Here is a 24,484-nt window from a genome sequence, read left to right on the forward strand (position 1 = left end):
TTCGCGACTGGTTTCAAGAACACTCTAGGCAGTTCGAGAGAATGATATCGCCACTGATGCAACATGTATAGGAAATGGCTGAGAGATAAGATCGCGCGCAAAATACTGCACTGACACCTTCGCAGCTACGGACGGCTATAGAGGCTGAGTGCTTCAATATTCCTGCAGGGGACTTCCAACGACTTGCTGAGTCCACGCCAGGTCGAACTGCTGCAATACACTGGACAAAAGAAGGTCCAAGACGACATTAGGAAGTATCCCACGACTCCTGTCAACAAAATACACTACTGGCCATTAAAATTGCTACACCACGAAGATGACGTGCTACAGACGCGAAAGTTAACCGACAGGAAGAAGATGCTGTGATATGCAAATGATAAGCTTTTCAGAGCATTCACACAAGGTTGGCACCGGTGGCGACACCTACGACGTGCTGACTTGAGGAAAGTTTCCAACCGATTTCCCATACACAAACAGCAGCTGACCGGCGTTGCCTGGTGAAACGTTGTTGTGATGCCTCGTGTAAGGAGGAGAAATGCGTACCATCACGTTTCCGACTTTGATAAAGGTCGGTTTGTAACCTATCGCTATTGCCGTTTATCGTATCGCGACATTGCTGCTCGCATTGGTCGAGATCCAATGACTGTTAGCAGAATATGGAATCGGTGGGTTCAGGAGGGTAATACGGAACGCCGTGCTGGATCCCAACGGCCTCGTATTACTAGCAGTCGAGGTGACAGGCATCTTATCCGCATGGCTGTAACGGATCGTGCAGCCACGTCTCGATCCCTGAATCAACAGATGCGGACGTTTGCATTACAACAACCATCTGCACGAACAGTTCGACGACGTTTGCAGCAGCATGGACTACCAGATCAGAGACCATCTCTGCGGTTACCATTGACGCTGCATCACAGACAGGAGCGCTTGCGATGGTGTACTCAACGACGAACCTGGGTGCACGAATGGCAAAACGTCATTTTTTCGGATGAATCCAGCTTCTGTTTACAGCATCATGATGGTCGCATCCATGTTTGGCGACATCGCGGTGAACGCATGTTGGAAGCGTGTATTCGTCATCGCCATACTGGCGTGATGGTATGGAGTGCCATTGGTTACACGTCTCGGTCACGTCTTGTTCGCATTGAGGGCGCTCTGAACAGTGGACGCTACATTTTAGATGTGTTACGACCCGTGGCTCTAGCCTTCATTCGATCCCTGCGAAACCCTACATTTCAGCAGGATAATGCACGACCGCATGTTGCAGGTCCTGTACGTGCCTTTCTGGATGCAGAAAATGTTCGACTGCTGCCCTGGCCAGCACATTCTCCAGATCTCTCACCAATTGAAAACGTCTGGCCAATGGTGGCCGAGCAACTGGCTCGTTACATTACGCCAGTCACTACTCTTGGTGAACTCTGGTATCGTGTTGAAGCTGCATGGGCAGCTGTACCTGTACACGCCATCCAAGCTCTGTTTGACTCAATGCCCAGGCGTATCAAGGCCGTTATTACGGCCAGACGTGGTTGTTCTGGGTACTGATTCCTCAGGATCTATGCACCCAAACAGCTTGAAGACATAATCACATGTCAGTTCTAGTATAATATATTTGTCCAATGAATACCCGTTTATCATCTGCATTTCTTCTTGGTGTAGAAATTTTAATGGCCAGTAGTGTATATTTCATCTGTACGTAGTTTTAATTCTGATATTGATTAACCTGGCTCACTGTACGTCTGCACGTTCTATGAAAAGAATGGTTTTCTAGTAGAATAAGTTATTAACAAATTTGGTGTCCATATGGCTGCTTTTCCGAATCTTACTTTGCTTCTTCCCATAAGCGCGTCGGTATTTAAGTTCACCGTCTGTAACAGGCCACACTTTGATTTCACGCCCTGTTTAACTGAGCTGGCACTCAAAAACATGTTGCAAATATCCCAACACCTCGAGTATTACAGTATATTAAGTGTCTTTTCAGCGTTTTTATCTGATTATATGTACAGCAAACAGATTGTAAATACAGCACCAAAGCCAGCATATGTTACAGGTCACCTCTCACCAAATGTTCAGACAAAAGATTGTGTTGTGTTCAGAGATTAATGTTCTGTCTTTAAATAATGTACAAGGTTATAGCAGGTTATATAAACATCTTAAACATTCCGTTGCATGGACGATCGTCTATTAGGCGATCTCCATCACACTTATGTTTTTTTCATAATCTTTGCTCTAACGTAGTTCGACTTCTCTCCTTGTATTACTAATTACTCATTTATTTCTGCAACTGCTGAGTCTCTATTCCGTTATGTACGTAATTTTTGACCACTTTACTAGGGTCTGTCGGAGAAACGGCTGTAATCAGTTCCAACCAGTCCAAATTTTTGGTTTCAGTAGTTAAATAGTGAAAACGACACTTAGCTTTCAGTTGGCAACTACTGCCAAGATCAACCTTCCAACTCGTTTACATTGCCCAGATTAACGATTAGTTTTCGAATGTCTTACATAGCCAGAATTAGCTTTGGATTGGCTTTCAAATGGTTTATATTGCCAGTATTAATGTTCAAAAAGTTTATACTTCCAGGACTGGTCTCATGGGAACCTTCCAATTAATTACATACACGCCATCCTGATGCATTGGTTTCCACTGATGATATGCGAGCATACTTCATTTTGGTGATGTTGTAGGAGCTGATCTGAAACTGACGTGATCTCCGCAACACAGCTGTTTCACTTAACGTAGCTAGCGTCTTTTTTCATCACTCATTTTTTATTTCTTATCTGGATAAGAAAAACTCAGTTTAGTTAAATTTTATGTTCGATACTTATTTACCAACTCATGCAAATTTTTGTGGGGCTGAAAATCTGATGCTTGTGGCTTCATTTGATGTCTTATGATCTCGCAAAATGCTACTGTAGGGTGATTGAAAATTTAACCATTTGTTTGTATTTTAGTGGAAATTTAGGTACTCGTATTCCTTTCTGTATCAGAGGTACTGACAATCGTTACTTTAAGTGTTGGAAAATTGCATACAATTTGGACAGGTAGTATTTACTTGTAAAAATAGTTCAGTGTCTTCTGAGAGTACAACTAGTTACATTTATTTATTTCAAATGTGCTAAGAATGGTTTCAGTGGGAAACGAACCTAGTACTAAAGAACAGAGCTAGAGCGAGCAACTCTTTTGGGCAGGCACAGTAACTATTAATGGGCAACAAATATTTTGCAGATCTTCTTTTCTTTCTGTGGTGTTAAGTAATAAATTGTGAGGGGCATGTGCATAATAAGTTCTTTTAGAGCTTTTGGGCAGCGCACAAGACACACGCGCTTTTTAGTACTTCTTTTCAAACATACACTTGGAACTCCAGCAGAGAAGACTTGCTTTAAAGTATGTTCCACAAAGATAGCTAATGTTTTTACGTCTTCTGAAGAACCTCCCTGCCTCTCCCACTCGTCATGTCTCCTTCGTGTCTCTCATTCCCCCTCTCTGACACAACACCGTCCTCCAACCCTAAGCTTTTACTTCAAAACATATCGACACTGACAATTAATTAGTACTGTCTTTTACTATTACTTTTGGTGTCTTTCACACGAATCGAACTGCTGATCAGCCCAACAAACTGTTTTGCTCAGTTCTCGAGTCACCATTGTCCTTCAACTGCTTCTTCGTCCCTGTACATCTGACTTTATATAAGAATTAATTTCTCTGTATATTGTAGTCAAATTAGAAAACTTATATGCTTAAGACACATATAAATTTCAGTTATTTCAGGTAACATAAATTGAATAATTGTGTTTGTCGTTAAATAACCATGCAAATAGAAATTCTGTCTCAACCTGAAGTTTAATGTAGTACGACTTGTTAATTTCAAGGTATACAAAATATTGCCAGAGGTGAAACTCACGTAAAACTGCTATAAAAAGGCAATTTCCCTGCAAGGACGGCCAAGAATTCAGGACACAAGCAGTGCTCTGGCGCGCATGCCATAGCTCTCTCACCTGACTACAAGCTTCCCCTCCCCCAGCAGCATGGTGTCTGAGCATCAGGAGAGGGTTGGAGGGCGAAACTATGAATGTACCACATCTAGATTAGAATGCAGTCACATTACACATCACTAAGTTTTATATTTGATATTTTTCAATCATGCACATCATAAATTAAAAAAAAAAATTTGTATTGTCTACACCCAGATCATACTCCGGAAGCCACCTAACGGCATGTGGCGTAGAGTAATTTCGGTACCACTACCTCATCCCTACAACCCTGTTCCAATCGCGAACACTGTGTGGGAGGAATGTTTGTCGGTAAGTCTCTGTATTGGCTCTAACTTACGGAATTTTCTCCTTGTGGTCAATACTCGGGATGTATCTGGGTGGAACTATGTAGTAAATCTCTCCGTGATGACAACGCCTCTCTTGTAACGTCTGCCGGTGGAGTTTATTTAGTATCTCCGTTACGCTCTCTCGCCAACTAAACAGTCCCGTGACGAAACGCGCCGCTCTTAGTTGGATCTTCTCTATCTCCTCTATCAGTCCTATCTTGTAGGAGTCCCAGCTGGATGAACAATACTCAAGAATCGGGCGAACAAGCGCATTATAAGGCATTTCTTTCGTGGATGAGATACATTTCCTTAAGATTCTTCCGATGAATCTGAGTCTTGTTTATGTTTTATGTTGTCATTCCACTTAAGGTCGCTCTGGATAGTTACGCCTATATATTTTACGGTAGGCGCTGTCTGCAGCTCTTTGTCTTCAGTAGTGCAGCAATACAGTAGCGGATTTCTTTTCCTGTGTATGCGCAATATGTTACATTTATTTACGTTCAGGGTCAGCTGCCAGAGTCGGCACCATTCATCAGTTCTCTGCAGGTCGTTCTGCAAATTCTTATTCCCTTGCGGCGTTGCTACTTTGGTATAGACATCTGCATCACTTTCGAATATCCTTAAAGAGTATCCCACGCTTTCTACTAGATCGTTTATATACAGGCAGTCCCAAAATAATGTATACACTCTTTGAAACAGAATATCTCTTTAAATAAAGGTGACAGAAATACAATTTTTATGGGTAATAATTTAGAAGGCGGTGAAAACATGACAATACTTTCTTTTGTTTCAGGATTGTCGGCAAACATGGCGTTATCGTTTGAAGAACGGAAATGGGTGCTAAAGTGTTACTGGAAAACAGAGTATGGGAGTGCGGTACGCCGATGTTGGAGAGTTGAATTTGGAACACCACCACCGACAAGAGTAACAATTACAAGAATCAGAGATAAGTTTGAAGTCGAAGGAACGGTGCACGATATCGTGAAGGAACATAGCAGACGAAAGAGAAGTCCAACAGACAATGAGAGTGTTGATGTAGTAATCCAGGCATACCCTCCATCACCGAAGAAATCTGTGAGGCAATGCTCTCGTGAGACTGGGATCTGCAGAGGCAGTGTTCACAGTACTTTGCGGTCTCAGAACTTTAAGCCTTACATTCCAAGACTTCTCCGTGTTCTTAACGAGGAAGATCCTGATTGGCGAAGCGAATTTTGTGAGTGGTTCATTAACAGATGTAAAAAAGAACAACGTTTCCGAGATCGAATTATTTGGTCAGATGAAGCGACGTTTAATGGAACATTAACTGCCATAACTGCATGTACTGGGCCAGGGAGAATCCATACGTAACCGAGAAAAGGCATGTCAATCTACCGGGAGTAACAGCCTGGTGTGATCTGTCCTCTAGAGGGTTAATCGGGCCATACTTCTTGAACAACACCGTCACTGGTGACTCGTACTTGGAAATGTTGGAGATGATAACTCCTTCTCCCAGCGCAATGTTTGGAAATGAAGATTATTACTTTCAACAGGATGGGGCGCCACCCCACTTTCACCTGGATCTGAGGGCATTTCTCAGCCGTACATTCCCTGCCAGGTGGACAGGACGAAGAGGGAGTGTGGAGTATCCCTCTCGATCTCCACATTTAACTCCTCTACACTTCTTTCAGTAGGGTACTGTCAAGAATACAGTTTACGCTGCGAGACCACACACACTGGATGAACTTAGAGAGAAAATTGAGCAAGCCTGTGACGCTATTCCGTTGGAAACAAGAAAGTTGGCATATCGCTCGGTCGTAAGTCATTGTGGACTGAGTATTGCGATGGACGGACGCCAGTCTGAACATTCACCACCTTAAGTCGGACCATGAGGCACCCAACACCACTAAAATCGTATTTCTAACCCCTTTCATTAAAGAGATGTTCAGTTTCAAGGATTGTATCACTATTTTGGGACACCCTGCATGTACTGTAAACAGCAACGGTCCTATCAAACTTCCCTGTGGTACTCCGTATATTACCTTTACATCTGTCGATTTAGTTCCGTTAAGAGCGACGTTTTGAATTCTGTCTGCAAGAAAGTCTTGAATCCAATCGCAGGTCTGCTCCGATACTCGGTAAGTTAGTATTTTTTCACTAAACAGCAGTGCGGGGCGGTGTCAGATGCCTTACTGAAATCAAGGAACACGGCATCAACCTGAGTGCCGTTGTGCACTGCGCTGTGGACCTCATGGAGGAACAGAGCGAGCTGAGTTTCGCAGAATCTCTGTTTGCGGAATCCCTGTTGAATTCATGTTGATTTTTTATAGAGATGTTCATTTTCCAAGAACGTAATAATTCTTGAGCATAAATCATGTTCCATAATTCTACAACAGATTGACGTCAACGATATAGGTCTATAATTTACAGACGAATGGAAAAACTGGTAGAAGCGGACCTTGGGGAAGATCAGTTTGGATTCCGTAGAAATGTTGGAACACGTGAGGCAGTACTGACCTTACGACTTATCTTAGAAGAAAGATTAAGAAAAGGCAAACCTACGTTTCTAGCATTTGTAGACTTGGAGAAAGCTTTTGACAATGTTAACTGGAATACTCTCTTTCAAATTCTGAAGGTGGCAGGGGTAAAATACAAGGAGCGAAAGGCTATTTACATTTTGTACAGAAACCAGATGGCAGTTATAAGAGTCGAGGGACATGAAAGGGAAGCAGTGGTTGGGAAAGCAGTGAGACAGGGTTGTAGCCTCTCCCCGATGTTATTCAATCTGTATATTGAGCAAGCAGTAAAGCAAACAAACGAAAAATTCGGAGTAGGTATTAAAATTCATGGAGAAGAAGTAAAAACTTTGAGGTTCGCCGATGACATTGTAATTCTGTCAGAGACAGCAAAGGACTTGGAAGAGCAATTGAACGGAATGGACAGTGTCTTGAAACGAAGATATAAGATGAACATCAACAAAAGCAAAACGAGGGTAATGAAATGTAGTCAAATTAAATCGGGGGATGCTGAGGGAATTAGATTAGGAAATCAGACACTTAAAGTAGTAAAGGAGTTTTGCTATTTAGCGAGTAAAATAATTGATGATGTTCGAAGTAGAGAGGATATAAAATGTACACTGGCAATGGCAAGGAAATCGTTTCTGAAGAAGAGAAATTTGTTAACATCGAGTATAGATTTAAGTGTCAGGAAGTCGTTTCTGAAAGTATTTGTATGGAGTGTAGCCATGTATGGAAGTGAAACATGGACGATAACTAGTTTGGACAAGAAGAGAATAGAAGCTTTCGAAATGTGGTGCTACAGAAGAATGCTGAAGATAAGGTGGGTAGATCACGAAACTAATGAGGAGGTATTGAATAGGATTGGGGAGAAGAGAAGTTTGTGGCACAACTTGACTAGAAGAAGGGATCGGTTGGTACGACATGTTTTGAGGCATCAAGGGATCACAAATTTAGCATTGGAGGGCAGCGTGGAGGGTAAAAATCGTAGAGGGAGACCAAGACATGAATACACTAAGCAGACTCAGAAGGATGTAGGCTGCAGTAGGTACTGGGAGATGAAGAAGCTTACACAGGATAGAGTAGCATGGATAGCTGCATCAAACGAGTCTCAGGACTGAAGACCACAACAACAACAGCAATTTTGTGGATCTGTGTTACGGCCTTTCTTAAAAACGGGAATGACCTACGCTTTTTTTTTCAGTCATTAGGTACCTTTCGTTGCTCAAGCGATATACGATAAATTACTGATAGAGGGGGAGCGAGTTATTCAGTATAATCTTTATAAAACGTTGTAAGTATCTCATATGGTCCTGACGCCTCTCCACTACTAAGCGGTTGTAGCTACTTTTCAATTCCGCGATCAGTTGTCTTAATATCTACCATTTTGACGTTTTTCCGACAGTTGAAAGGAGAGACAGTGTTATGATCTTCCGTGGTGAACTTCGGAAGACCGAATTCAATATCTCGACCTTCTCTCTGTTAGTCCGCAGCTCGTGGTCGTGCGGTAGCGTTCTCGCTTCCCGCGCCCGGGTTCACGGGTTCGATTCGCGGCGGGGTCAGGGATTTTCTCTGCCTCGTGATGACTGGGTGTTGTGTGATGTCCTTAGGTTAGTTAGGTTTAAGTAGTTCTAGGTTCTAGGGGACCGATGAGCATAGATGTTAAGTCTCATAGTGCTCAGAGCCATTTGAACAGTTTTTTTCTCTCTATTATCTTCCGTTTCGGTGCCGGTTTGGTCGCTGAGGGAATGAATAGATGATTTTCACCCGCTTACTGCTTTTACACACGACCAAAATCTCTTAGGGTTTTTACTCAGGTCGGTTGACAATGTCTTACTTTCATAATCATTGAATTCTGTCATTGCTCTCGTTACGCTCATATTCGCTTTGTTCAGCTTTTGTTTGTCTGCTAGGTTTTAAATTCTCTTGAATCTGAGATGACGTGCTCTTTGTGTACGTAGCGCTTTTCTAACACGGTTATTAAACCATGGTGGATCTTTCCCATCCCTCAAAACCTTACTCGGAACGTATTTGTCTAGGGCATATTGAAGGACGCCTTTGATTTTTTTTTCCATTTGTTCTCCACATCTTCGTCCTCATCACCGAATATTTCATGCTAACTGCTGAGGTATTCTGAAATTTGTATCCTGTCACCATTGCTAAGCAAATATATCTTCCTACCTTTTGTTAACATTCCTTGTGGGACCCGTCGTCATGGACGCTGTCGCAGCCTTCATCTACATTAGCTGATTCGATAAGTGCAGGTCTGTTTGTTGCCAGGAGGTCTGTGACGTCACCCTCAGGAGATGGTTCTCTAACTGTCTGCTCAAGGTAGTTTTCGGACAAGACATCCAGAACAATGCCACACGGATCCCTGTCTCTGGCACCAGTTTTGGCGCACTGAAGTGATAATATAATTTTTATCTCTGTCGGCATATGGACGGACACAGACAATATCACGGAGTTTCACGCTCACGTTGCCTTGACGTGTTTAGTTTCTTAATCAAAGTAAGCCCTTCACACACATATATTGATCGAAATATTTCACTACGTTTGCAATATCATTATGAAGACGTGTAAAGTCTTCCTGAGAAAAACTACGTAAATCTGAACAGTTTTGACTTAAAAGAACTCGTCTTCTAAACGGTATTGCGTTGCGGATCAACCAGTTCCATCTGTACATACACAGGAGCAATTTCAGCCGAAACGAAACGGTCTCGTAAATGTCTTCAAAACAGATAAGATTGTATGTGTCCTCAGATTGTTTAGAAAATTTCTTTCAAAGCCACAATTCTTTCTTCAAAATTCGTGTTTTCATTAACGTCAACTACCTTAGGGAAATACGCGGCGACTTTTGTCAGAATTTGTCCCTTCCACATTGCTTTTTTTCTTTTTAAATGCATCTCCAAAAATCAGAAACAAACTGCTTCTCACTTTGCACTGTGGACAGTGTGCAGAGAAGCCCGCTTAGAAGGCGACGTATGTTCTAATTTTCCTTCCTGCTTTCGTTTTTCCCTCATAAATTCAACAATAGCGAATTTCAAACAGAAATTTCGTTGCAGGTTGTAATGGCACTTGAATTACGTAACCATTACGATACCTCACCTCAACCTCTCGTTACCAGCAATATTCTACTGTGTTTCTGTAAAATAGTTAACATATTTCTGTGACAACATTCAGATTTGACTTCATTAATGTAGAGGTTCTTCGATACATCGATATGTATATATTGCAATGATATTATTCTTATGTGTATACTTTCTTTTGTCACTATGATCATTGACGTACTTGTAACTCTGATTTTTGGGCGCGTAAGCGGTTGTTAGAGAGTCAAGCTTTTTTGGTCGTCATGTTAAAAAGACGCAAATTGTAGTCAGTTTATGAAATGTGAACTTTAACAGTCAGGTAGATATTTTCAAGTATTTTTTACATTGTGAAGTGATGTTTTGGAACGAGTTACGTGATATTGCAAAAAAGTAATAAAAAAGAAGTGTAACTTAGATTCGGAGTGCTGATTATTTTTTTTACATCGCCATTGTCCTAACTTGCAAAAGTTTAATCTTCAAGACTGGTTTATGAAACACATCTATAAAACTTTCGAATATCGCAGAATAACACCTAGGCCTCTTTGCATCCGAGCTTGGAATCATCACTACCTATATTTCCGACGATTGAGTTCCCGGGTTCGATTCCCGGCGGGGTCAGGGATTTTCTCTGCCTCGTGATGGCTGGGTGTTGTGTAATGTCCTTAGGTTAGTTAGGTTTAAGTAGTTCTAAGTTCTAGGGGACTGATGACCATAGATGTTAAGTCCCATAGTGCTCAGAGCCGACGATTGAGCCATGAGTTCACAACGAGACCAGCGTGGGAAACACGAAAAGATGAGTGCCTAGTTTATCCATTATTTCAAAAAATGACTTTATTAACTGTGCTCTAATGACACCTGCCACATAATATAAATTTGTTGTGGCGCGAAAATGCAATACTTAGCAGCGTAAGCAACACTACAACCATAATTAATTTCTGACCTTTGTTGTGGTAGGGTTGTCAGAAGGCGTGCCTCTCGACTTCATGAACGTACTTAACAGAGTATATAAAATTTCCATATTCTCCGTTCATGTCTTTCGAAAACTGTTGTATCTGACGGTGTAATAAAGCGCACTACTTCAGAAAATTTTCTATTTTGCCACCAATTTTATCACGTGCTGCATGAATTCAAATTTAGCAAAAAGTCCTTCATGACGCACTGAACAACAAATCCTGTCCGTCGATACCTGTAAGCCGGCCGGAGTGGCCGAGCGTTTCTAGGCGCTTCAGTCTGGAACCGCGCGATCGCTACGGTCGCATGTTCGAATCCTGCCTCGGGCATGGATGTGTGTGATGTCCTTACGTTAGTTAGGTTTAAGTAGTTCTAAGTTCTAGGGGACTGATGACCTCATATGTTAAGTCCCATAGTGCTCAGAGCCCTTTGAACCATTTGATAGCTGTAAATTTTTGCTCTTTCGTCGTCAACTACATCTTTCAATTCTTTCTGCTTGATGGTGTACTGTCGTTCCACAGAAACTTTGTGGTGCCCTTCGATTATGTGGCCGCATAATAGACACTGAGAATCCTCATCCTTCTCGTCTCCTTTTTAAAAGCTTGTGACGATAGGTCGCTAGATTGCCTCTTTTTCTTTAAACAGCTGCTGAACCTGTAGCTTTCTTTAATACAATGAACAAATAGTGAAGAGTAAACAGCACTGACACACCACGATTCTGCCGAAACTAAGAATGTCGTGCTTACTGAAAAATGCTGCACCACAATGGTAAATGCAATATCGTGCTATGGCGGGTACTTCGAGGAGGACCAATCGAAGCGGACGCAGTACGAGTCCTAGACCGGATGTGTGCAGCGCATGATGCCCGCGTGCAGTTCTGCACGCCATGGTCGACCCTGTTCCAGACAGTCGAAGGTCGAACCTCAGGCTGTCCCACTTAGAGTAAGACATTGCAAGAGGCAGTTAGTTACATATAAAGTGGCTATGCAGTTTGAAACATGTGACAAAATCAAGTAAATGCATACAGAGAGTAAATTGGACGGCAGTTGAAATAAGTCACCATGAACATTAAGTTCTTGCTTTGTCTTCGTCTTTGGCACATACTTGATATTATATAATTTTGTAGAAACTTCCTAGTAGATTAAAACTGTGTGCTGGATCGAGACTCGAACTCGGGACCTTTGCCTTTCGCTGGAAAGTGATCTACCATATTTTTTTTAAAAAAAAGTCTTATTTTGCTCGTTGCATCTGCTCGGGGCGGGCGTCGTAAGACACCCGTTTGAGTGCGTCGATGATCCATTAACTCAGTCTCTTATTACAGAGGGCAGTTAACCCTCTGACCGAACACGCTAAGCTACCGTGCCGGCTCAAAAGTTTCCTTCGTCTTTGGTCTGTTTAATGTGTGATGATGATGTTTGGTTTGTCGGGCGCTCAACTGAGCGGTTATCAGCACCCGTACAACGTCCCAATTTTTTTCATAATGTAATTATTTACTCAGTCAAATCTAGTCACTGTCACGATGACGATGATGAAATGATGAGGACAACACAAACACCCAGTCCCCGGGCAGAGACAAATCCCCAACCCGACGGGGAATCGAACCCGGGACCCTCCATCTGAGCTGCTCAAGCACGAGACACGCCGCGTCCTCACAGCTCCACTTCTGCCAGTACCTCGTCTCCTACCTTCCAGACTTCTTACTTAAATTCAGAAGTTGATATTTATTATGCATACATGCGCATTCGTTTCATCACATGATTTGAAGGCAGAAGTAAATAAGAACTCCCCTCTTACTCCCCTGTAGATAAAATTCTGTTTAGTAATTATTTAAGCTCGGCGGACAGAAAGGCATACACAGATGTTAACCTGCACAAATGTCAAATAAAGTCAAATTATAAAAATGAGGCAGTGGTTTTATAATATTGGTCACAGTTCGTTTTGTGAGATTCGCTACATTCTAAACTATCAACTGATCGCAGGTTTTAGCATAGTGTGTAATGAAGGCAGTCCTTTCAGGAATATACTCATGCAGATTACTATGACGATAACACAGCCAGAAACTGTACGGTGACTCCCTTTCAAAAATGGTTCAAATGGCTCTAAACACTATGGGACTTACTATGTGAAGTCACGAGTCCCCTAGACTTAGAAGTACTTAAACCGAACTAACCTGAAGGCATCACACACATCCATGCCGGAGGCAGGATTAGAGCATGCGACCGCAGCAGTTGCGCGGTTCCAGATTGAAGCCTGCCGAAGTGGCCGAGCAGTTTTAGACTCTACAGTCTGGAACCGCGCGACCGCTACGGTCGCAGGTTCGAATCCTGCCTCGGGCATGGGTGTGCGTGATGTCCTAAGGTTAGTTAGGTTTAAGTAGTTCCATAGTGCTCAGAGCCACTTGCACCGGACTGAAGCGCCTAGAACCGCTCGGCCGTAGCGGCCGGCAGTGACCCCCTTTGTTGGGTTTCTCGCGACTGGTGGGAAAAGAAACACCAACAGTAGTCTCTGCACCACTGTGGCGGCTGTATGAACACAGAACACAAACTGCGCTATGCTTTGTGCCGGTGTCGTCCCATTCTAGGGATCGTATTAACTCTACTTAACAGTCCTAGCTGATGCACGCACCCCACCAGTCCAAGAATAGACGCAGTGAGAGCTATTGAGAGTGAACCCTGAAACGTCCCGTTAGAAAAATTAATGAATTACTGTGCTGATAAACCTCTTACATTATTTGATTTTCAAACAGCTGAGCAGAACTGAACGTACTCAGACATTTCTCTCTTTACTTATTCTGATCAACACTAAACTGCCACACAACATTTTCAGCGCAACGCAATCTGATTTTCAATAATCCCTACAACAGAATGGCCCTGACTGACAATAACCCATACCTTTCATGAATCACTTACCTCACAAAAATGTTCGTTACTCGAACTACTGCAATACAGCGAGCGCCAATACTGCCAGCTAAATAAAAGATTCTAACTACTGAAGGCACTAACTACTGATAGCCATAGTTAGCAAATGAAAGATTTTGATAGAGAACAAACAAATGTATTTACCTTAATAGTGTTCAAAAGTCATTATATATATATATATATATATATATATATATATATATATATATATATATATATATATCAGTTCATGACGTCCAGTCTTACAAATTTATTCTCTCTGATGGACACACGTCCAGATGATCCGCTCTCAAAACTCCGCCATCTCTCTCTCCACATCCACCACTGCTGGCGGCTCACCTCCAACTGCGCAACGCTACGCGCTGTTCACATCCAATTGCCCAACACTACAATGGCGAATATTCCAACAATGCCAACCAGCCACAAACTGCACACAGCACAGCCAGTGATTTTCATACCTAAACAGCCTACTTACAACCCCCGCGAGAAATATTATTTGGCTGTGGAACAGGTGACGTTCGCTCATATTTTCCGAAGCAATACTTGCTGCCTGTGGTGTACTCCAGGGTAATAGTGCACCCAACAGCTGACGGCGGAATACGTTGTTTGTTTCAGTAGGTTCGAGGTCATTGGGAAGCTAGAGATGACAAACGCATGCATACATTTGGTAGCTGAATGTGTTGAGTCAGATAGAACAGAGAACCATTAGCACTATCAGCTGCACCTTCCCAAATAAGTCGTGGGCACCCGTTATGCGATACAAAACCTCAGAACACAAGCTCTAGATTGTACCTGTGATCTGAAAGGACGAGAATAGCTTTCCCGGTAAGTTATGTAAATGGGGAACGTACATGTACACTCTACCAGTCAAAAAGCGGAAAACAATATTGAGCTGCTGCGCCGCAGGCGCCAGACCCCCATCGACTCTCATCGCGATCGTCTGAGTCGATTTTCGATGCGTGCTGGGCTTCGTATCTTCGGCGGATCGCTGTTTAACGGGGGTAGGACGTCAAACGGGACGACGTGGAGTAGGAGAGACACCACAGGAATTTTTAATTTCCACTGCCTATACTTTTACAAATAAATTCATAAAACTTTGTCAGAATGACCAGAAAGGATACAGGATTTACACTTCTAGTGGTGAAAGTTCAAAAATATAAGAAAATAATTTATTTTTTTACATTTGTATTTCACCTTTTTTTCACTTACCATTGGCTTCGTTTGTTGCTATATGTACACTTTTCTTCATAAGTAAGGGAGATTATTCGGTGAATTTTGCACAGCATACAAACCATACTTACAGGTGTATGAAACTCTAGAATTTTCCAAATCTATTAAAAACTGTGGTAAAAATTGAGATAATTAACTATAAAATTTGAGTTTTCTCTAAATATGAAGTTTAAAATGCAACAGCACATTCATTTTTTCGCAAATTAAATAATTTCTAGAGTTTCATACACCTGGAAGTATGGTTTGTATGCTGTGCAAAATTCATCGAAGAATCTCTCTTACTTAGGAAGAAACGTGTACCTATAGCAACAAATATAGCCAATAGAAGTGAAAAAATGATGAACTCTCACATGTAAAAAAAATTATTTTGTTATTTTCTTGAACTTCCACTGCTATGATTGTGAGTCCTTAATCCTTCCTGGTCATGGTGACAAATTTTTATGAATTTATTCGTAAAAGTATAGACAGTGGAAATTAAAATGTGCTGTGGTGTCTCTCCTGCTCCAAGACGGCCCGTTTATCGTCCTACCCCCCCTTAACCGCGGAGCGCGTGCTCTCTGGGTCTCCAGTTCGGGTATCAGCTGTGTCGGCGACAGTCACGTCTGACGTTGTGCCTGTAGAGAGCATGGCGAGTGGCCGAGTCGGTGCCACGAAGGAGCGTGTTTGTAATGCAGATCCGCTGCCGACGGTGATTGGGGTTTCTTGGATATGTGAAGGACAGATTTCCTCCGTGTCTCGTGCATGTGATTCAAAGTCAACCGGAGTCGTCGAAGTGTTCATCGGTGGGTTCTGTTCATGATAGCCGGCCGGAGTGTCCGTGCGGTTCTAGGCGCTACAGTCTGGAGCCGAGCGACCGTTACGGTCGCAGGTTCGAATCCTGCCTCGGGCATGGATGTGTGTGCTGTCCTTAGGTTAGTTAGGTTTAATTAGTTCTAAGTTCTAGGCGAGTGATGACCTCGGAAGTTAAGTCGCATAGTGGTCAGAGCCACTTGAACCATTTTTTTTTTTTTTTTTTGTTCATGATAATTAATACCAGCGTGCACTGAAAACTTGGCTGTTTCGGTGACCTTTGATCTTGCTGCCTGATATGTTGACGGCATTTAACGGATTGCTAGTGACCCACAACCAATAGACATGAAGCCGTGTGAAATGTCTCTGTGAAGTCGTTCATAAGACGCTTGTCGAATTCGGTACAATTTATTCACTTTATTACCTGATTTTAGCTCAATTCATGAACTTTTCCAGAAAGACTGAGCACTCAGAGAAGGCCTATTGAATATTATATGTGTGATTTAACGCGGGGTTTCGGTTTTGTTTTGTGGGAAACGCTGAATTGGTCATCGTCTACTGGGAGCAGACGATGTTGCTTCTCGTTCGAAGGAGAGCACAGGATGACCAACTTAGGATTCCAGTACCTGAACAGAGAGGTTTCCCCTTCATAGTCGACGGCTGTGTCGAAAGCTGTATTTGTGTGTGAGGTTGGAGGGCTACCCTTCTGCTAGCTTCCGCTGCACGAGGAGCTAGGTAAGAGAAAGGGGCACTCTTCGGTGAACGCTTGGTGAGCACGGATCGTAGCTGTTTAAGGGGGGTTTCAAGTGATAGGAATCAGGTTGAGTTAGGACTTCGTTATGTTTAACTGATGAAGTACTTAAGAACTTTAGCTAAACTGAAGCGTGTGAAGCGAGTTATTTTTTTTAATGATTCTTAATCTTATATTTTGTGGAAGTTGCTTTTGTCTTAATGTGTGTCGATTTTTGTGCCACGTGTTTGGTAATCAATGACCCTTCGGGTCCACCACGGCCCCGCAGTAGGCTTTATTTTAACAGTTTGCTTGTTTAATGAGCTACAATTTCTGCATGAATATCTGTTCTTTCGTGCGCCTTCTACAAAGCAGCGCAACAGTTTGAGTCAGAATGCACCACGTCCCCTAGTTCGGCCGTTTGCAAGCAGCAGACGCCGTTAGTATGTTAAATAATTATCGCACAGCCTTGTGCATTGCTTAAACCTCTGTCCAGAATAGTGCATGGGTAGAATCGTAATGCAAATGCCACTGAGATATTTTTATGGTATTAATGCAAAGGAGATGATAGTATAATGTTCTCCTACACCCGTCTTGTGTGTTTCTTCATGCTGTAGTTAAATTGTGCTCTGTTAGATTCCCACGTAATTCTTGCTTAAATATTTCTAGTCAGGATGTGCAACCAAATAATAAGATACAATAAATAATCTACGTAAAAGTTAAATTCTGTGGTGTTGATCTTACCCACTTAATCCGATTTCCAATCCTGAATTAATCAAGCTGCTTCATGTACGACATGGAGTGATATTTATCTGGTTACTTAAAGAAATTTGCGTACTTGTAATTAAATTATTAAAGTAATTAAACTAATAACTTTCCAGCTCCTTTTTTTCTAAATGGTGAGGAAGAGCTTGGACTGGTTGCGACACTGAATCTCTGAATTTTTGTGAGAGAAGCAGCTAGGAATGCGAGATAACGTATATGGCTCGCTGAGAAACGTCGTAAAGATAGTAATACATAACACGTGTTTAATGCATACCAAGTAGTGCGTAAGTTTGTGCCTCTCGTTCAGAAGCGGGCTGAAATATTTTCCCTAATCCCTTTTCTATTTTACTATTTTATTTGTTGCTTAATGAGGCTGTCTCATCAAATCTTGAGGCTCACTGTCACGTATGTTAAGTCTGCTTAAGGTTCATTTGTGCCGCGTAGAAGTAAAGGTTTATTGATAGCTGGCTGGGTTAATATCCCTGTGTATCTGTTGCGTCAGAATGTTGTCTGCCGCTGATGCGTTTATATTTCAGATAATTGGCGGTGGTCGACGCAAGCAAGCTCCAATCGTGGTATCACGATGGAAGAATGAAAATTGAGAACCTGGATCGGTGTCTATGGTTACGTTGTTAACGTGCGGTAGTTCCATGTTGCCGGTGGAGCGTTGTAGTTTTCCGCAAGCTTACTTGTAGATCAAAGTTCAGTATATTTTTAATTCACATTATGGTCCGTGCATATCCTATATCTGTTAGAACCTTTCGGTTTGTTGGCGCCCACCACCAATTTATCGTAAAGTTGAGGCGGTCCCATGTTAAGACGATTTTATATGTTATTATTAAATTGAATGTATTACAATACTGTTAATTTGTCATAAATCTTAAGACCAATTGCGGAAAGATCTGAACTTATCGGACTTAACTGGGTTAATGTTCTTAACAGGTCCTAAGTTAGATGAAAACCAGTTTCTATGTTAGTTGAAGCATGTTTGAGATTTGATTAATTGTGGTTTTATGAATACTGTTTTAATTAATGAAAGTTGGCTAAGAAAATTTTGAAAGATTTGTATTTCGTGGACTTAATGCACCCCCTCAGTTCTGGAAATAGTTTTAGAGTTTTGATATGAATTATATGAAAAACAGTTTCACTGTAAGTTATGAAGCTTGTGAGTTTTAGTTATTGCAGTTATATTTTATTAATAATGGTTTTATGAATATTGTTTTATTTAATGAAACTTGGTTAAGCAATTTATGAAATATCTGAGTTTGTTGGACTTAATGCATTCTTTAGCTGTTGGAAGTAGTCAGAGTTTTGATGTAAGCCATGTGAATTAAATCGGGTGATGCTGAGGGGATTAGATTAGGAAATGAGAAGCTTAAAGTAGTAAAGGAGTTTTGCTAGTTGGGGAGCAAAATAACTGATGATGGTCGAAATAGAGAGGATATAAAATGTAGACTGGCAATCTACATCTACATCTATACTCCGCAAGCCACCCAACGGTGTGTGGCGGAGGGCACTTTACGTGCCACTGTCATTACCTCCCTTTCCTGTTCCAGTCGCGTATGGTTCGCGGGAAGAACGACTGTCTGAAAGCCTCCGTGCGCGCTCTAATCTCTCTAATTTTACATTCGTGATCTCCTCTGGAGGTATAAGTAGGAGGAAGCAATATATTCGATACCTCATCCAGAAACGCACCCTCTCGAAACCTGGCGGTCAAGCTACACCGCGATGCAGAGCGCCTCTCTTGCAGAGTCTGCCACTTGAGTTTGTTAAACATCTCCGTAACCCTATCACGGTTACCAAATAACCCAGTGACGAAACGCGCCGCTCTTCTTTGGATCTTCTCTATCTCCTCCGTCAACCCGATCTGGTACGGATCCCACACTGATGAGCAATACTCAAGTATCGGTCGAACGAGTGTTTTGTAAGCCACCTCCTTTGTTGATGGACTACATTTTCTAAGGACTCTCCCAATGAATCTCAACCTGGTACCCGCCTTACCAACAATTAATTTTATATGATCATTCCACTTCAAATCATTCCGCACGCATACTCCCAGATATTTTACAGAAGTAACTGCTACCAGTGTTTGTTCCGCTATCATATAATCATACAATAAAGAATCCTTCTTTCTATGTATTCGCAATACATTATACTTGTCTATGTTAAGGGTCAATTGCCACTCCCTGCACCATGTGCCTATCCGCTGCAGATCTTCCTGCATTTCGCTACAATTTTCTAATGCTGCAACTTCTCTGTATACTACAGCATCATCCGCGAAAAGCCGCATGGAACTCCCGACACTATCTACTAGGTCATTTATATATATTGTGAAAAGCAATGGTCCCATAACACTCCCCTGTGGCACGCCAGAGCTTACTTTAACGTCTGTAGACGTCTCTCCATTGATAACAACATGCTGCGCTCTGTTTGCTAAAAACTCTTCAATCTAGCCACACAGCTGGTCTGATATTCTGTAGGCTCTTACTTTGTTTATCAGGCGACAGTGCGGAACTGTATCGAACGCCTTCCGGAAGTCAAGAAAAATAGCATCTACATGGGAGCCTGTATCTAATATTTTGTGGGTCTCATGAACAAATAAAGCGAGTTGGGTCTCACACGATCGCTGTTTCCGGAATCCATGTTGATTCCTACATAGTAGATTCTGGGTTTCCAAAAACGACATGATACTCGAGCAAAAAACATGTTCTAAAATTCTACAACAGATCGACGTCAGAGATATAGGTCTATAGTTTTGCACATCTGCTCGACGACCCTTCTTGAAGACTGGGACTACCTGTGCTCTTTTCCAATCATTTGGAACCTTCCGTTCCTCTAGAGACTTGCGGTACATGGCTGTTAGAAGGGGGGCAAGTTCTTTTGCGTACTCTGTGTAGAATCGAATTGGTATCCCGTCAGGTCCAGTGGACTTTCCTCTATTGAGTGATTCCAGTTGCTTTTCTATTCCTTGGACACTTATTTCGATGTCAGCCATTTTTTCGTTTGTGCGAGGATTTAGAGAATGAACTGCAGTGCGGTCTTCCTCTGTGAAACAGCTTTGGAAAAAGGTGTTTGGTATTTCAGCTTTACACGTGTCATCCTCTGTTTCAATGCCATCATCATCCCGGAGTGTCTGGATATGCTGTTTCGAGCCACTTACTGATTTAACGTAAGACCAGAACTTCCGAGGATTTTCTGTCAAGTCGGTACATAGAATTTTACTTTCGAATTCACTGAACGCTTCACGCATAGCCCTCCTTACGCTAACTTTGACATCGTATAGCTTCTGTTTGAGAGGTTCTGGCTGCGTTTAAACTTGGAGTGAAGCTCTCTTTGCTTTCGCAGTAGTTTCCTAGCTTTGTTGTTGTACCACGGTGGGTTTTTCCCGACCCTCACAGTTTTACTCGGCACGTACCTGTCTAAAACGCATTTTACGATTGCCTTGAACTTTTTCCATAAACACTCAACATTGTCAGTGTCGGAACAGAAATTTTCGTTTTTACCTGTTAGGTAGTCTGAAATATGCCTTCTATTACTCTTGCTAAACAGATAAATCTTCCTCCCTTTTTTTATATTCCTATTAACTTCCATATTCAGGGATGCTGCAACGGCCTTATGATCACTGATTCCCTGTTCTGCACATACAGAGTCGAAAAGTTCGGGTGTGTTTGTTATCAGTAGGTCCAAGATGTTATCTCCACGAGTCAGTTCTCTGTTTAATTGCTCGAGGTAATTTTCGGATAGTGCACTCAGTATAATGTCACTCGATGCTCTGTCCCTACCACCCGTCCTAAACATCTGAGTGTCCCAGTCTATATCTGGTAAATCGAAATCTCCACCTAAGACTATAACATGCTGAGAAAATTTATGTTAAATGTATTCCAAATTTTCTCTCAGTTGTTCTGCCACTAATGCTGCTGAGTCGGGAGGTCGGTAAAAGGAGCCAATTATTAACCTAGCTCGGTTGTTGAGTGTAACCTCCACCCATAATAATTCACAGGAACTATCCACTTCTACTTCACTACAGGATAAACTACTACTAACAGCGACGAACACTCCACCACCGGGTGCAAGGAATCTATCCTTTCTAAACACCGTCTGTACATTTTTAAAAAATTCGGCAGAAATTATCTCTGGCTTCAGCCAGCTTTCTGTACCTATAACGATTTCAGCTTCGGTGCTTTCTATCAGCGCTTGAAGTTCCGGTACTTTACCAACGCAGCTTCAACAGTTTACAATTACAATACCGATTGCTGCTTGGTCCCCGCATGTCCTGACTTTGCCCCGCACCCGTTGAGGCTGTTGCCCTTTCTGTTCTTGCCCAAGGCCATCTAACCTAAAAAAACCGCCCAGCCCACGCCACACAACCCCCGCTACCCGTGTAGCCGATTGTTGAGTGTAGTGGACTCCTGACCTATCCAGCGGAACCCGAAACCCCACCACCCTATGGCGCAAGTCGAGGAATCTGCAGCCCACACGGTCGCAGAACCGTCTCAGCCTCTGATTCAGACCCTCCACTCGGCTCTGTACCAAAGGTCCGCAGTCAGTCCTGTCGACGATTCTGCAGATGGTGAGCTCTGCTTTCATCCCGCTAGCGAGACTGGCAGTCTTCAGCAAATCAGATAGCCGCCGGAAGCCAGAGAGGATTTCCTCCGATCCATAGCGACACACATCATTGGTGCCGACATGAGCGACCACCTGCAGATGGGTGCACCCTGTAGCCTACATGGCATCCGGAAGGACCCTTTCCACCTCTGGAATGACTCCCCCCGGTATGCACACGGAGTGCACATTGGTTTTCCTCCCCTCTCTTGCTGCCATATCCCTAAGGGGCCCCATCAACCACCTGACGTTGGAGCTCCCAACTACCAGTAAGCCCACCCTCTGCGACCGCCCGGATCTTGCAGACTGAGGGGCAACCTCTGGAACAGGACAAGCAGCTATGTCAGGCCGAAGATCAGTATCAGCCTGAGACAGAGCCTGAAACCGGTTCGTCAGACAAACTGGAGAGGCCTTCCGTTCAGCCCTCCGGAATGTCTTTCGCCGCCTGCCACACCTTGAGACGACCTCCCACTCTACCACAGGTGAGGGATCAGCCTCAATGCGGGCAGTATCCCGGGCAACCACAGTCGTAGTCCGATCGGGGGATGCGTGGGACGAGCTGGCCGTCCCCGACAAACCTTCATCCGGACCCCCACAGTGATGCCCATTGGCAACAGCCTCAAGCTGGGTGACCGAAGCCAACACTGCCTGAAGCTGGGAGCGAAGGGATGCCAACTCAGCCTGCATCCGAACACAGCAGTTGCAGTCCCTATCCATGCTAAAAACTGTTGTGCAAAGAACGTCTGAACTAATCTACAGAGAGTGCAAACAAATCGACACAAAATTTAAACGGTTATTAAAATACAAGACTGCCTAGTAAATGCAGTAATGCTGCTACTTGCGCACTGCTGACACACTGCTCGGCGGCGGAAGGAGACTACGCGATTTTACACTATTCAGGTACTAAAACGCGATGTTACAACTCTCAAATACTATAATACGCCCGAAATTTATGAATTAAACAATGCAACTACCAATGCAATGGGAAGGAAAGCGTTTCCGAAGAAGAGAAATTTGTTAACATCGAGTATTGATTTAAGTGTCAGGAAGTCGTTTCTGAAAGTATTTGTATGGAGTGCAGCCATGTATGGAAGTGAAACGTGGACGATAAATAGTTTGGACAAGAAGAGAATAGAAGCTTTCGAAATGTCGTGCTACCGAAGAATGCTGAAGATTAGATGGGTAGATCACATAACTAAAGAGGAGGTATTGAATAGGATTGGGGAGATGAGAAGTTTGTGGCACAACTTGACTAGAAGAAGGGATCGGTTGGTAGGACATATTCTGAGGCATCGAGGGATCACCAATTTAGGATTGGAGGGCAGCGTGGAGGGTAAAAATCGTAGAGGGAGACCAAGAGATCAATTCACCAAGCAGATTCAGAAGGATGTAGGCTGCAGTAGGTACTGGGAGATGAAGAAGTTTGCACAGGATAGAGTAGCATGGAGAGCTGCATCAAACCAGTCACAGGACTGAAGACCACAATAACAAAAATGTGAAAAACTGTTCCATCTAAGTCATGAAGTTTGTGAGATTTAGTTCACTCAGTCATACTTGATTAATGATGCTTTTATGAATATTGTTTTAATTAATGAAATTTGGTTGAAACAATTTTGAAAAATATGTGGTTATATAGGGCAAGCAACTTTCTATAATCGTTGCTACTGTTAATTTGATAAGAGCAATGATAAGAGCAAGTGTGTGGCAACTACAGACTGGTTATGTGTTTAATTTCGATGTGTCGAGAGAGTTCCACACATCAAATATTTATTGCTACAATGAGATTTATGAAAATCTCAGACTTTATTTCAAAATCATTTTATTTCAAGGTGACATTGTTTACATCGTTTTTGTAAGTCAGTAAAATTTCTGGTGGCTGTATGTTCCTTTCCCAGTCTTCTCTCCACGTTGATGAGTACCACCCACGGTGGTCCATGGACGCGCCACATACCGCGAAATACGTGTGTGAAGAGAAATCACGACACTTGAGCAACAGAACAGCTCTGGAAACAGAGCATATTGCATCTGTAGTGTTCGATTTCGGACAAGATTGGTCGTCAGGACTATCGAAAACGCAGCGAGCGTCATCCACGGACTGAATCATACTAAATGGGACGTGCTGACAAATGCCGGACGAGTTGGCTGTCATCCAGGCCAAGAGGCAGAGGCTGACGTTCGCCCTGCGGTGGCTGGTCTCGGGTACGTGGGTCGACCCCTGAACCAGGTCGTTCCACAGCTGCACGCGGCACCGCTCGCGTTGCTCAATGGTTTCCGGTGGCAGGTCTTCCAGTGGACACGTGGGGTGGTCCAGGGCGCTCACCAACAGCTCCAGGCAGCCAGCGTCCACAGAGATGGTAGCGTTGCTTTTGTCTTCCAGCTGCCACTCTTCACCTGCAAAACAATCATAGCAAGTAGGTGGTGGTGGCGCTCATACACTAAAAGTAGCTGAAGTCACAAACACCTCTGGCCTATAAGACTGTTGTTGTGGTCTACAGTCCTGATACTGGTTTGATGCAGCTCTCCATGCTACTCTATCCTGTGCAAGCTTCTTCATCTCCCAGTACTTACTGCAACCTACATCCTTCTGAATCTGCTTAGTGTATTC

The 24,484-nt window shown here is 43.0% G+C and overlaps 1 protein-coding gene across 1 annotated transcript in view; it reads right to left on the reverse strand.

The window, feature by feature from the left end:
* Positions 1–23,687: 23,687 nt before the first annotated feature.
* The window catches only part of LOC124551122, a 79,788-nt gene continuing 78,991 nt past the window's right edge, over positions 23,688–24,484 (reverse strand). Inside the window, exon 7 of the mRNA XM_047126072.1 lies at positions 23,688–24,270. Coding sequence (XP_046982028.1) covers positions 23,699–24,270 — 572 coding nt within the window. The 3' untranslated portion in view covers positions 23,688–23,698. The remainder of the gene's footprint in view (positions 24,271–24,484) is intronic.

The sequence above is a fragment of the Schistocerca americana genome, chromosome 9 (genome assembly GCF_021461395.2).
Source record: "Schistocerca americana isolate TAMUIC-IGC-003095 chromosome 9, iqSchAmer2.1, whole genome shotgun sequence".
Classification (NCBI taxonomy): Eukaryota; Metazoa; Arthropoda; class Insecta; order Orthoptera; family Acrididae; genus Schistocerca; species Schistocerca americana.